The 13,464-nt window shown below is 44.5% G+C and overlaps 1 protein-coding gene and 1 long non-coding RNA gene across 2 annotated transcripts in view; both read left to right on the plus strand.

Annotated features, from left to right (window-relative positions):
* The window catches only part of LOC139790676 (ankyrin repeat domain-containing protein 18A-like), a 126,416-nt gene that overhangs the window by 970 nt on the left and 111,982 nt on the right, over positions 1-13,464 (plus strand). Inside the window, exons 3-9 of the mRNA XM_071732547.1 lie at positions 202-375; positions 494-600; positions 939-1,076; positions 1,544-1,773; positions 2,669-2,702; positions 2,782-2,851; positions 4,880-5,021. Of these exons, the coding sequence (XP_071588648.1) occupies positions 202-375; positions 494-600; positions 939-1,076; positions 1,544-1,773; positions 2,669-2,702; positions 2,782-2,851; positions 4,880-5,021 (895 nt within the window). The remainder of the gene's footprint in view (positions 1-201; positions 376-493; positions 601-938; positions 1,077-1,543; positions 1,774-2,668; positions 2,703-2,781; positions 2,852-4,879; positions 5,022-13,464) is intronic.
* Positions 11,436-13,315, plus strand: LOC139790693 (uncharacterized). Its single transcript, XR_011723575.1, has 3 exons — positions 11,436-11,614; positions 12,377-12,602; positions 13,217-13,315. It is a non-coding gene; the product is annotated as an uncharacterized lncRNA (long non-coding RNA).

The following is a 13,464-nucleotide window of genomic DNA, read 5'->3' on the forward strand; positions in this document are numbered from 1 at the left end:
GTGTGCATGAAAGGAGAGGTGTCTGGCAGGACTCTGTAAGCAGAGCTGTGCAGAAACACACCTGTCAGATCATCTTTGAAAAGTGCTCTTCTTTCCCAGTGGTCAGAAGCTGGTCAAGCTGTGATGGAGTGAAATGTGAATTCTGGAAGTCTTTAATTTTTTTTTTATTTTTTTTTGTGTGTGTGTGTGTGTTGTTCCCAGGCAGTACAGCTCAGACAACAAGACTGTGTGACTTTTCTGCTAGAGCAGGGTGCCGACCCAAATCTTGCAGACATCGATGGCAACACTGCCCTCCAGTTGGCCATCCTGGCTCGTAGTAAAAACCTTGTGGGGCAGTTAATCAAGCATGGTGCCAAACTGGATGCCAAGAATAAGGTAAATGTTTATATTTCTTCAAGAAGTCCTTTCAGAAAGTTGCATCGATATTTCTTTTACAGATTTTTTTTTTTTTTTACTTTGATTATTTACATGATGCATTTCTCTGACTTTTCAGAAGGGCTATACCCCACTAACTCTTGCTATCACTGAAGAACACGAGGAGATATTAGAAGATCTCCTGAAAGCAGGAGCTGATGTGAATGCTCGAGATGAGCATGAAAGGTGAGGGGTTTATCCAGGAGAAGGAGGGGGTGCAGGAAGAAGGAGGGGGTCCAGGAGGAGGACAGGGTCTAGGAAGAGGAGGGGATCCAGGAGGAGGAGGGGATCCAGAAGGAGGAGGGGGTCCAGGAATAAGAGGGGGTCCAGGAATAGGAGGGGGTCGAGGAAAGAGGAGGGGGTCCAGGAAAGCAAAGACTTTGGTTTGCTCCTTGAGTGTTCATCCAAATGTGTTCATTGTAAAGGAAAGGGGAAAATACTTCTTCTGAGAGCAAGCAGGAATGAAAATAATGACTGTGTCTGTGTCAAATGATCCATGGCATTGCATGTTTTGAATCTTTCAGAACCCCACTCATGATTGCTGCTTCTGTTGGGGAAATGTATTTGGTCAAAGTTCTCCTTTCTCACGGAGCCAATTTTTCCCATGAAGACAAAGATGGGAGGATAGCTGTGGATTATGCTGATCTCCATGGCCATTTACGGTAAACTTTGAACATTATGATTAGAGTAAGTGGTGTGGTCTCTTTCTCTTCCAGTATGATTAGAGTAAGTGGTGTGGTCTCTTCCTCTTCCAGTAAACCTCAAGTTTCTCTTCCCTATTCCCCTTTTATCTTCCTTTGGGAGGGTGGAAGGGGGGGTTACCAGGGCAATTCTGTCACCTGGGCTTTGGTTAGCACTGAGATTCTCTCAGGTGGTTATGCGTGCCTAAAAGGGAGGCTGAGAAAATGTTCTGAGCAGGAGTTAATAACTTGGAAGGTGGGAATGTGCATTAATAGGGTGAATGTGACTGCAGGGAATGCTGGAGTGAGTTCTGTGTGTATTAGGACAAATACTGAGGAGTTTATGAATTTTTATAAATATTTGCAGGGGGGATAATAAATTGGTGTTAACTGTTGTGCCAGCATGTGGTTCTTTTTACCAACTTTATTTCCTCTCTTTCTCTGTGCAGTGTAAGTCAGTACCTGGCAAAACTGGAGGACACAGCAGAAGCTCCTGCAGGGGATGCACTTGGATCTCCTGAGCAGGCAGGAGCTGCTGGAGGGATAAAAGAAAAACCAGACCAGGAGAACACAGGAGAAGCTCCTGTGTGTGATGCAGAAGGTACCAGCATAGTCATCGCTCCTGAGCAGGCAGGAGCTGCTCCAATTTTTTGGGATGCACCTGCTGTGGACAGAGGAGGTAGGATCCTTAACTATGGAGGAGCTCAAGAGGAAAATGACTGGGGACTTTTCTTGAGGTGGTTTGGGAACATGCTGATTTGTGACTTTTTGGCCTTGTCAGGGCAGTTGTGATTTGTTGGCAGGGTTTAACACTGGGCCAGCAATTAAACTGAAATAACAGATGCTCACTATTAATCCCCCTCTGTTGAAGAAAGGAGAGAGAATAAGGGAGTTATGGGTTGGAAACTAAACTACACAGCTTTAATGAAACAGTAATGATAAATAGGAAAAATTACTAAATAGATACAAATATACAGGAAAATTGATACCACGTTCCTCCCCCTCCCCCCCAATAACTCTCACGTCACCGCCGAGGCTTCAGGGCAGCCCTGGGAAAGTCCAGGCTGGAATCCTGGAGTCGGCAGCAGTCGGGAGCTGGAGGCAGGAACACACAGATCCAGGCTGGCACGGATCAGGATCACAGGCAGAGGAAGGGGTTTGACCCTCGTGATCCCTCAAATTGGAAATTTGAGGAAAAATTGTCTCAGAGAAGTCACTGTTAGCAACAAGCAATGCAGTGCCTGTGTGTACTGTCTCTTCTGGAACATAGTTTGATTTAGAACAGTAATGATGCTTTTTTTTTTTTCCACCCTCAGTGATTTTTTAGAAAAAAAATTACACTGCTTTGTGATCAAACACCCTGCTCCTTCAGTGAGTGGTTAAAATCCAGTCTATGCTTAGGAGCTCACCGAGCCCTAGAAGGATCCTAAAGAAGTAATTTTTTTAATATGAATAACATTTTGTCACCTCAGACTCTAGACTGGGACCTGTTGTTCTTTGAGGTTTCTAAAGTGTACTGTTTAATTGCTGGCATTTCAAATCTAATGTCAGCATGTCATTTAATCTTTGAACAGCCACAGATGACCTTTGTGAAGGAGGCTCAATAAGGTGAGACTTTACAAACCCCTACCACTTGCTTGAGGGGTGATTTTAGAGACACAGCACTGATTTTGCTTTGTTTTTTAAGGAGCTTTGAGACTGAGATGAATGATAACACTTGGAAAGATTCTGAAGATTCACTCCTTTTTACCCCTAAGGTATGGTGCATTTACAGGAGAAGTGTCCTTGAGAAATCTCTTGAAGGCAAGTTTTCTCTGGGATTGAAAGAAACAGAAGTTCCAGCCAGCATTGTTTTCTCCTTAGAAGCCATCTCTGGCCTTTCTTCTGCTGTCAGATTTTGCTAAAAAACCTGTAGCTGTGGCAGAGAAAGCAGTAGATTTGTGTATTGGGGCCAAAAGACATAGGTATACAGTCACATTATTTTATTTCTTCTTGTTCATTTGGCTCAGCATCTGTTGCAGGGGGATTCTGCAGTGATGGGGAACCTGAGTGCGGCAGCTCAAGCCACTCACTAATGCTGGAGATGCCAGCCAGCATCTTTAGTTTTAAGATGATTCCATTTTCTTGCATTGATTTAAATAGAAATAATGCATTTTTCTGCTGTGATGCTTGAAATTTAGGCTGATTTGTGCAGTGAGTCTGCTGATGCTGAGAGTTCCTTGCAGATAAGAATTCTGAAACTTTGAGAGCTGAATTTTACTGTAACTGAAATGAAGCTGGGCTGAAGTGGGGAATGGCTTCTTAGGGGCTGTGCAGGAGCAGGGCTGAGGCTGAGGACAGGACGAATTCCTTTCTGCTCCTCCAGATTTCCATGGAAAAGCTGAATGCCTTGTAAATGAAAGCTCAACAAGTTTCCCTTTTCTCTTTTCAATAAAAAAGCTTTTTTCAAGTAGTCAGTGAAAGGCAAATAAGATGCTTGCTTCTGCCCTTTTAAAAGCTTCTTTCCATTTAACTCTTTTCCTAAAAGTTACCAGACCTGAAAGAAAAGCAGAAGAAGCAGGAGAAGGGAGGCAATGGTGACCTGCAAAGCCCTGCAGCATCTGAGAATGTGAAGAAGTCTGTTGGCAATGATGGCCTTCAAGTCCCCAAGGCACCTTTAGAAGTCAGCACTGGTGAGAGAACTGAGTTAGGAAATAGAATCAGAAGTTGGAAGGGACCCATCAGGTCCAACTCCTGTCCCTGTGTCTGTGGGCACCCCCAGAATCACACCTGAGAGCTTCATCCAAAACACTTCTGGAGCTCCGGCAGGTTTGGTGCTGTCACCACTTCCCTGGGGAGGTTCTTGCATTGCTCAGCTGCCCTCTGGCTGCCAAGAATTTTCTGATGTGTGACCTAAACCTCCCCTGATTCAGCAGCTTTTGTTCCTTTTAGTTCCTTGTCTTGAGATGTAGGAATCTTGTGCTTTTCTGTCAGAATTTCCCCATGAGGTTGATTTGGCATCATGTGAGCAGTCAGAGCCCAGCTGGAACCAGGAGTTGCTGTCCTTGGGTTTCCTCTCTGGTCTCCAGCTCCTTGCCCCTTTTTCTTTGCATCCACATTTTCCCAAAAAGTGCATCCTTCAGGATTTAGGCCCCATGGGGTGGCTTAAAGGAGAGCCCTGCAAGTAGTCTGAGCAGCCCAGGAAGCCACCCAGCCTGAGCCTTGTGTTCATCTGCTGGAGAAGAGATTTAGATGTCCATCCCCTGAAATAAAAAGGGGTTTTTTGTGTCTTTGGGTGGATTTTTGGAGTTTTGAGACTCTGCTGCTTTTTAAAAGGCAGTGCTTGGGTGTCTGGCTTCTGGGAAGGTCCAGGGGAACACCTCCCTGGCAAGGAAGATTTTTGGACTCCAAAAGGAGGATTTTTTCTGGGTGATTTGAGTGCTTTTAAGGTGAGGATTTTGGGTGGTGTTTCTCTGGAAGCTGCTGTGCAGTGGGAAGTGATAGCAAAGTCTCTCTTCTTCTCTGGGGTGTAGGTGCCCCAGCAGCCCTGGAAGCAAAGGAACAGGAAGATGAGGATTCTTCTCCCTGGGATTCTGAGGTACTTTGGGTGAAGGACAGGGAGGTGGCCATGGGGGGGCTGGGGAGGGGAGGAGGGAGATCCAGGAGCACCTGAGAGCTTGCTGGAACTGGAATGAAGCTGGGCTGAAGTGGGAAAGTGCTTCTCAGGGGCTGTGCAGAAGCAGGGCTGAGACTGAGGATGCTTCCTTCTTCCCCCTTTATATCTTCTTTTTCTTGATCTCTTTTAGGAAGAGTCACCTGTAGAGGAAGTAAAGCAGGAGAAGGGAGGCAAAAGAGAAGAGAAAAAAGCTCCAGAGTCCTGGATTGTGAAGCACCATGTTTGTAATGGTGACTCTAAAATCCCTAAGGCAGCTTCAAGAGACATCACTGGTGAGAGAAGGGAGCTGGGAAATAGTGATGCAGTTCTTTCTCTATGACTATTAAATGGTGTTTTATAATATAAAGGGTGTTGCTCTCCAAGTGGTGGAGGTTCCTTGTATAGAGCTCAGTGTTTGCTTCCTCCTAGCATCTTGATACTGATAATTTATGCCTGTCTCTGTAGTGCCTTCAGTGGTGTTATCTACAAATGTTCCTTGGCCACCAGGAAAAGCTGAAACCCCATTTTTCCACAGGCTGAGTGAGAGATCATGGACCTCGGAGTAACAGGAGTGGTGTATTTGTGGCCCTTAATTCAGAATCTCTCCTTTTTCCGTTAAAATGTAAATTGCTCCAGAAGAAAGGAATTCACAGAGGTGCACGTGAAATTGCTATTATCATAAAATGATTCACTCCTGCAGCTCACAAATTTTAGACGATGTTTTATTTTGTTCTCAGCCTTTTCTCACAACCATTAAAGATGCACTCTAGGTGTAAATAAGTAGTATGAAGTCATGCTGTTTATAAAAATCTGTTTTTCACTGTAGGTGAGCACTCTGGCTGTACCTCCCAGATATCAGCAGCAGCTGAAAAAGAAGTTATCAAGGATGCCATTGAAAACTCTGTGGTGCAGGTATGGAAAGCCAAATATTTTTTAATTAGAATATGAACTGTGAAATTGTATTAAAAACTATGATGAATAAAACAGTAAGTGGATAATGAAGGGAGAGTCCTGGAGAGGCAGAGTGAGTCTGAAGTGGAGCTGGATCCAGTCTTCCTATGGTGTAAAATCCTTGTCATGATGTTGGATATTTTTTCTTTTGCTGCTTTGTTTCCAGCTGGTTTCCTTCAGTTTTTTTGCCGTTGTTCTTCCTGTTGTGCTGTGCAAACAAACAATACAGTCAAAAGCATCTTTTCCCCTGCAAAATGCATATTCAAGTGAAAAGGGAGATTTTTCAGTAACATGCTGATCTGTTGGATGAAACGTGGCTTTTTCTTTTTAAGAGAAAAAGTCTTGAATTTTTGTCACCTTTCTGATGCTTTCACTGCCTCTGCAAAACGTGTGTGGGTTTGGCCATGTTAAGAAACGTTTGAAAAAAGGTTTTTTTTGCAGTGGGATTAAGGCAGACATCCTCTGGAGTTTTCTGTAACAGCTCAAGTGGAGCAAATTACTTGGAATTTGGGGCATGGTTTGGTGGGCATGGTGGTGGTTGGACTTGAGGATCCTGGAGGTTTTTTCCAACCATAATGATTCTGGGGTTTTATGGCTCTGTCCTCGTAGGAGCAATTGGCCCAGATGCAGAGGGAAAACCTCTTGCTCCGCCAGCAACTGGAAGACAGGAAGCAGCAGCTCATCCAAGAAAGTGTAGTGACTGTTGCTCAGGACTGCTTTAATGACATTTTCAAGAATCTCAAGGCTGATACTGAGCAGAAAGTTTATCTGTTGGAAGAGAAAAACAAGGAGTTATACGAAAACTGCAATGTCTTAAGGGAACAGGTCCTTAGATGTGAAGTTGACAAAGTAGAAGCACAGGTAAAGTACACAATATTAGCAGTGCTTAAGACTATTAGCAGTACTTTGGGGTTAATATCTGAGTTTTGGGGCTTCTAAGGGACCTGGCTGTTCCTCAGGAAGTCAACTTCAGACACCAACCTAAGCTTTCTCTTCTGTATTTTACGGTGTGTGGCAATATTTAAATTTCTTTGTTCTTTGTGGCTCTGTGAAAGACCAAGAACTGCACACAAGACTCTTGAGGACCTCAGTTAAGGTTTTTCTGCAAAAAACGAGTAGGAAACGTGCTCCTCTGCAGAGTATTCCACAGCTTCAGGCAGAGCAATGATTTCATTTCTTTAAGATGGAAGGAGGGGAAAGAAGTCCAGCAGTGCTGTCAGTCATTTTACCCTGTGAATCACTCTGTGTTCTTAGTACCAAAATAACAGGTACCAAAATAACATACACATGCTTGTGTATGGTTCAAGAAGAGTAATACTTGAGGGTTTTTTTTTATTTATTAGAAATCCTCCTGAAGAGCTGTTGGTAGTTGAGGTGCTCAGCATTTGGCTGCCGATGGCCAGCAGATTTTTCCTGCTTTTGGAGTTCAAGACAAGGTCTAATTGTATAAATCAACAAATTAAAGACAGAATTCATAGTCTTATAATTTTCCTCATGCTCATCTTCATTAGTGGAAGATCAGAGGGCTGCAACGGGAGCTTGCTGATGCTCTGAAAAAGCTCTCCATGGCAGAAGCTTCGCTTGATGTCGCCACGTGCTACAGAAGGAACCTGGAGGAGGCCACACTGGGCTTGAAGAAGGAATTGGGAGAAAATAAATCCAAGGTACACAAACTTTAGAATCCTAGAATAAACTTCCTCGTGATGGGGGGATGATGTGTGGAGGAAGCACAGCTTTTTACAAACTTGGTGTCAGGGTTTAACACTGGCCCAGCAATTAACCTGAAATCACAGATGCTCACTATTAAATCCCCCCTCCCCTCCCTGATAAAGAAAGGGGAGAGAATAAGGGATTGAGACTGATAGGTTGGGAACTAAACTACACAGCTTTAATGAAACAGTAATGATAAAGAGGAAAAATTACTAAATATATACAAATATACAGGAAAATTGATCCCACTTTCCTTCACCCCTTTTCCCCCAATAACTCTCACGTCACCACCGAGGCTGCAGGGTGGGAAAGTCCAGGCTGGACTCCTGGGGTCGGGATCTGGAGGCAGGAACACACAGATTCAGGCTGGCACGGATCAGGACCACAGGCAGAGGAAGGGATGGGATCCTCCTCCCAGGATGCTGAAGCAAACAGGGAGAGGTGAAGAAGGGGAAGCAGGAAAGTCAGGAAAGGCAGGAAGCTGGCTTCACCCTTGTGATCCCTCAAATTTATCCTGAGTATGAGGTGTATGGGATGGAATTCTCTGTTTGTTCAATTCTGGCATCTCTCTTGTCCGTTCCTCCCCAAAGGAGGGCTGAAGGTGGGACCTCTTCATTCCTCTTGGAGGGTAAAATGTTCCTCAGAGCTGGTCAGTGGCCTTGGTTCTGCTGTTACTATAAAAATCAAGTTTTATCAGTCCTAGAAGCAGATACTGTCTGAGAAACTTGCTGTTAATTTCAGCAAGTGCAACTACTTCCAAGAGACTGAGATGAAAGCAAAAGTACAAGACAAAAAATCCCCTTTATCCTGGCCCAAACCAGGACACTTGGTATCTTTGTCTTTGACACGGTCCAAGGTTTGTATGTGGTAAAGTGCTCTGCAAAAGAGACTGATGTTGCGGCGAGCCTTCTCTCGGGGACACGGCTCTTCTCTGGAGCTCTCTCCTCAGGCATCTTCATCTCTTCTGTTCTTCTAACCGACTCTGCTTCTGGGAGCATGTCTTTTATCTTGCCCTTCAGCCCCGCCCATTTCCGGCTGGGGCAGGCCCTAATTAGTGGGCACACCTGGGCTTAAGCTCCCAGTTCATTATCGGCGACACCTGAGGACCTGTGGTTCTCTCTACATTTCCCCCCTTTTTGTTGTTTGTTGAAAAAAAATAAACTTCATTTTTTCAATAGGCCTTTTCAAACATTTCATTATTTTTCATTATTTTTCAACATTTATGATAATTTACAATTCATTTAAACATTTCATTCAAACATTTCATTATTATTTTTTTTTTAAATATTTCATTTCACAATAATTTATAAACAATTCATTATTTTCATTATTTTTCAATATACAATTCATTTAAACATTTCCAAAATAATTTATAAACATTTAATTATTTTCATTATTTTTCAATAATTTTTTTTTTTTTTTTTTTTCAATAGGCCTTTTCAATCTTTCGATTTTTTTTTTTTTTTTTTCTCTTTGCCTTTATGGAGGGAAAATTCAGGCTCTTACCGGCTTTTTTGCGCCGCTTTGGCCTTTTTTATCAGCAGGAGATGAGGTCTCAGAACACCAGCTCAGCTTTCGCTGGTACTCGCCACCTCGGAATGCCTGGCCATGCAGAGGCTTCTCCGAGCATTCAGCGCACCAGTCTTATCGCGTGTCCCTAGGGCCCCGTTTCAGGACCGCGCTGTCACGTGTCCCTGGGAGACTCCGTTTCAGGACCGCGTCGCGTGTCCCTGGGAGACTCCGTTTCAGGACCGCGTCGCGTGTCCCTGGGAGGCTCCGTTTCAGGACCGCACCGACTTGATGCGCACTCAGAGCTCCGCTTCAGCTTCAGCATTCCTCGGGCTTGAGTTCCGCGCGCCAACTCGCTGCGCCTTTCGAGCCTCATTCTTCTCTCCTGGCTGGCTCGCCATTCCGGGCTGTTGTATCTTGCCGTGCTGGGCTTCTATTTCAAGCTTCTACACGCCGCCTTCAGCATTTAAGCCTGGCCTTGTGGAGCTTTTTTCGTGGTTGCGTTTTTGGAGCTCTTTATAGAGCGTCCCGCACCACTGTAGTAGCTCCATCTGACGTGGTTGCGTATTTCGAAGCTCTTTATATCGCCTTCCGCATTTAAGCCAGGCTTTGTAGAGCTTCCCGCACCAACGTGGTCGTGTAGAGCTTCTTTTTTTTTTACCTCAGCATTTACGGCTTGCTATTGTTGCCCGCATTCTCCACCAGACTGAGAAAAGTTTTATCTGATTTCTGAAGGACAGTAGACATAATGGACTGCGTTTACGTAGAAATAATGTCTGCATTATTATAGAATTAATGTCTGCATTTATATAGAAATAATGTCTGCAATAATGCTGCATTTGGGCTTCTTGCTGCTCGCCATGCTTCCCCCACTTGTAACAGAGAATCATAGAACTCTTTTGGTTAGAAAAGATCTTTAAAATGAAGTCCAAGTGTTCCCTCAGCCCTGCTAAGCCCAATCCTGTCCCTCAGCACCACATCCCCACATCTCTGAAGTCTCTGTAGAGATTTTGACTCAGCCCCTGGTTCCAGTGCCTGACAACCCTTTTGGGGAAAATATTTTTCCTGGCCCTTGGTGAATCTCATACAGCCCAGGTCCCTCTAGCAGAGCTTTCCTGCCCTCATCAGATCAAGCCTCCCAACCACTTTGGTGTCATTTGCACCCAATCCCCTCGTCCAGATCACTGATAAAGATGTTGAAGAGAACTGGTGCAGAGCCCTGGGGACCACCCTGGGACCACCACTGGGTTTAACTCCATCCATCAGCATGCTGCCAATTCTGATTGCTTCTGGAACTTACCCTGCATGAATATAGATACATCTATAGATACACAAGGGGGCTGTGACGTCCCTTTAGGAGAAGGATGAACTTTTTAATTCCTATTTTCAAGGGGGGGAGCAAACGAAGGGATCCAGAGAGTGCCTGAAAGGAGTGGGAGGGTGAGTGTCAGTGCTTAGAGTGGAGAAGATTTGGTAAAGTAGCATGTTTTGTGTTCATTTCCTAGGAAGAGGGAAGGTTTGGAATGTACTGACAGCTCTTTGGGTAGTGCAGACAGGGGCATTCCCTGAGCTCTTCAGCATAAAAACTCAGCTGAGTGCTGTGGAATCTTGCTGTTCTTTTACAGCTGCAGGAGTTGGAAGAACATCTTCAGCATGAGCATTCAATTCGTGACTTGAAGAGTGCTCTGGAGAATAAGGAAAGAGAAAAAAGAGATTGTTTCCAGAGACTGAAAGACCTCCTGTTGGCATCTTCTGGGAGTGCTACTGCAGTGCAACACCTGGAGGAACAGATACAGTGGTAAGAGAGTGGCACAGGGGACCAAGGTGTCTGCTGCTGTCTGAGGTGGTGAAGATGCTTCTGTTTGTCCTTTCCCTGCTGTTCTTTAAGAACTGGTGCTCTGGTGGTTCCCTGTAATAAGAGCTGTGTTTCTGTTTAAAGCCTTGGAGCTAAAAATGCCAGACTGGAAGCCACAGTTGTGCAGCAAAACAGTAGAATTGAAACCTTTCTGCAAGGCTCACCCCTGGTAAGCTGCTCATAAACTGCTGCCTTTTTCCCAATTGCTGTGGGGCCTTTGGAATATTTTTATTTTTTTCTGGGTTGATGTTTGGACTCGGTGATCTCAGAGCTCTTTTCCAAATTGTGGGATTCTGAAATCCTGGCCAGGAGCAGAGGGGCTTCTGAAAGTGTTCTCTGTGTTATTCTTTCCCTAGAGCAAAGTGGCAGGGTGGGGGAATTCCTTCTCTGAGGAATCCTTTTCTCTATGCTTTTCTGTCCCACAGTGTTCCTTCATTAGCAGCTTGGATAAATAAGTGCTGAGAGGGAGGGATTCTTTCTAAATAAGAAGAATTCTTGCCCGTGGTAGCTCCTGGGTTCTGCCTTGGTTGCTGGAGAATGCACAAGTGCCTCAAGGAGTAAATCTGTGCCCCTGACACTGGGCAGGTTGAACAAAAACAGTTCCCTTTTTAATTTGTGGTGGGTAAAAGTGTGTTAGCTGCTTCAGGAGCAGGCAGCTTCCCAGGACTGAGTGGAGGAAATCAGAGCCCACGACCATGAAGCAGAGAGAAAGCTGCTGCTCAGCAGAATGGGAGACCTGAAACAGGAATTGGAGAGTGAGAAATACACCCTGAGAGAGAGCATTGTCCTAAAGGAAAAATGGGAAAAGCTGTATCTGGAGGAAGTGAAAAAGAGAAGATGGTTACAAAATGAACTGGAAAGGTAGGTACATGCTTTTTGGAGTGGTAATAAGAGTTTCCTTTTTTCCTCCTGTCTTTTCCTGCTGGGGTTCCTCTTCTACATCTGGTCAGCATTACAGCTGTTAGCCTGAGATGGCATATTTGTGAGGAAGGTTCCTTTAACCCTCCCTCTGTCTTAATATCTCTTGAGCATTCCAAGACTAACACCACTAATAGTGGAATTAATGTTTGTGTTTTTTTTAATTAATTGTACTTTACCAGTCAGATTTTTTGCCAGTCTCTAATAATCTCCTCCTTATATTCAGTGAGTGGCAAAAAAAAAAAAAAAAAAAAACAAACCATGAATTTTATGTCCTGTACTGTTTGAATAAGGATGTGCCCTACAGAGAACAGAATTTAATTCTATGAAGGAAGAAAGTGAATATTTTTTTTTTTTTTTTTGCTTCCATTTGAGGGTTATGGTTTGAGCTTCCCATGGGAAAGGGTGTTGTTGTGCAGGTGTTCACTGCCTTTTGCAAAAAGCTGTGTAAGCACAGAGCATTCACAGATTTGAAGCTCTCATGCTGAGAAGTCTCAAGTGTTGGTTGCTGCTCCTTGTGGGAAACGTGACTGCTGAGAAATCCTCCAAAAAACCTCAGCTCAAATGCTGTTCAGGGTTTGGTCACTGCTAATCCCTTCAACTTTCACAAGTTGAATAATAATCAAAGACCTGGGGGGGGAGGGGGTAACTGGGCCAAAGTGACTCCCAAAGATAACTCTTGGTACGTGTCTGAATTTTTTTCAGAGCTGAGGAAAACCAAGGAAAAGCCAAAAGAAAGCTTTGTGGGAAGCTTGTTCTTTCCCCTTCCATCAGTGAAGGTCTGGATGTCAGTGCTGAGCAGTATCTGGTTGAACTGGGACATTCTGGGAACACTCTTTCTCTAAGTTCAAGTTTAGGAGGAAGCTTCCCAAGTTCACCCAGAGGAGCAGAATCCTTGGGGAACAACATTTGCACCCATTATGCAGCTCAGGTAAAAAATTTGAAATCCCACCCTCAGCATCTGTAAGCCAAGTTGTGCTTTTTAACCTTAAAGTTACAACTCGTTTGTAGTGATTACTCATGGTGTAACTCCTCCTCATCACAACCCTCCACATCTAGGTAGGGGTGAAGAGTTTTGGTTTTGAGGGTTGTTCTCTTTTCCAAGAGCACACAGGGTGTTGAGGAGTTTTTGAGGGCAGTGGGAGCTTAAAAACCTTGCAGGAAAAGGGGGCAAGTGAATTAATGCCTGGGAAAAAGGGAGGAGCTGCCAGTTTCCAAGGGGCAGCCTTTCCCTTTTCTCCTTTTCTGCAGAAGGAAAAAATATAAGTAGAAATGTAGATAAGTTTGGCTGAGAGAAGAGCAAGAGGGAGAAGAAGATGTGAATCAAAATCCCCTCTTTGCCTTTGCTTGGGTGGGGGCATCTCTTTCCATTGTTAGCTATTGGCTTGTTGGGTGGGAAATGTGATGAAATATTCTCAGGAATTGGGTCCCTTGGCTTTCTGTGGAAGTTGGCTGAGAGGTGGAGGTGTAGAGCAGCTGCTGTGGGGAGAAGATGAGGTGCAGGTCCTGTGCCCTGTGTGCCATCTGCTTTTTCTGTTTTGAAAGTCTGAGAGTGACAGAAAGAAAGAGAAGGAAGAGCTGAGCTGCCCTCTCAACGTGCATCTGGACAGAGAGCTGGAAATAAACATGGAAGTGGAGGAAGAGTCTGAGAGGTGGGGCTTGTTCATATCCCTGAGTACAATTCAAGCTGGATTCAATTTGAATGTAGAGCTGGGTGTGCGGAAGAGTTGGTGAGGAAATTCCATCCTCATCTTAGTCCTAGCAAGACTCTGTTCTACATGAGATGAGAGCTG

Source organism: Heliangelus exortis, unplaced genomic scaffold, assembly GCF_036169615.1.
Source record: "Heliangelus exortis unplaced genomic scaffold, bHelExo1.hap1 Scaffold_131, whole genome shotgun sequence".
NCBI classification, from domain to species: Eukaryota; Metazoa; Chordata; class Aves; order Apodiformes; family Trochilidae; genus Heliangelus; species Heliangelus exortis.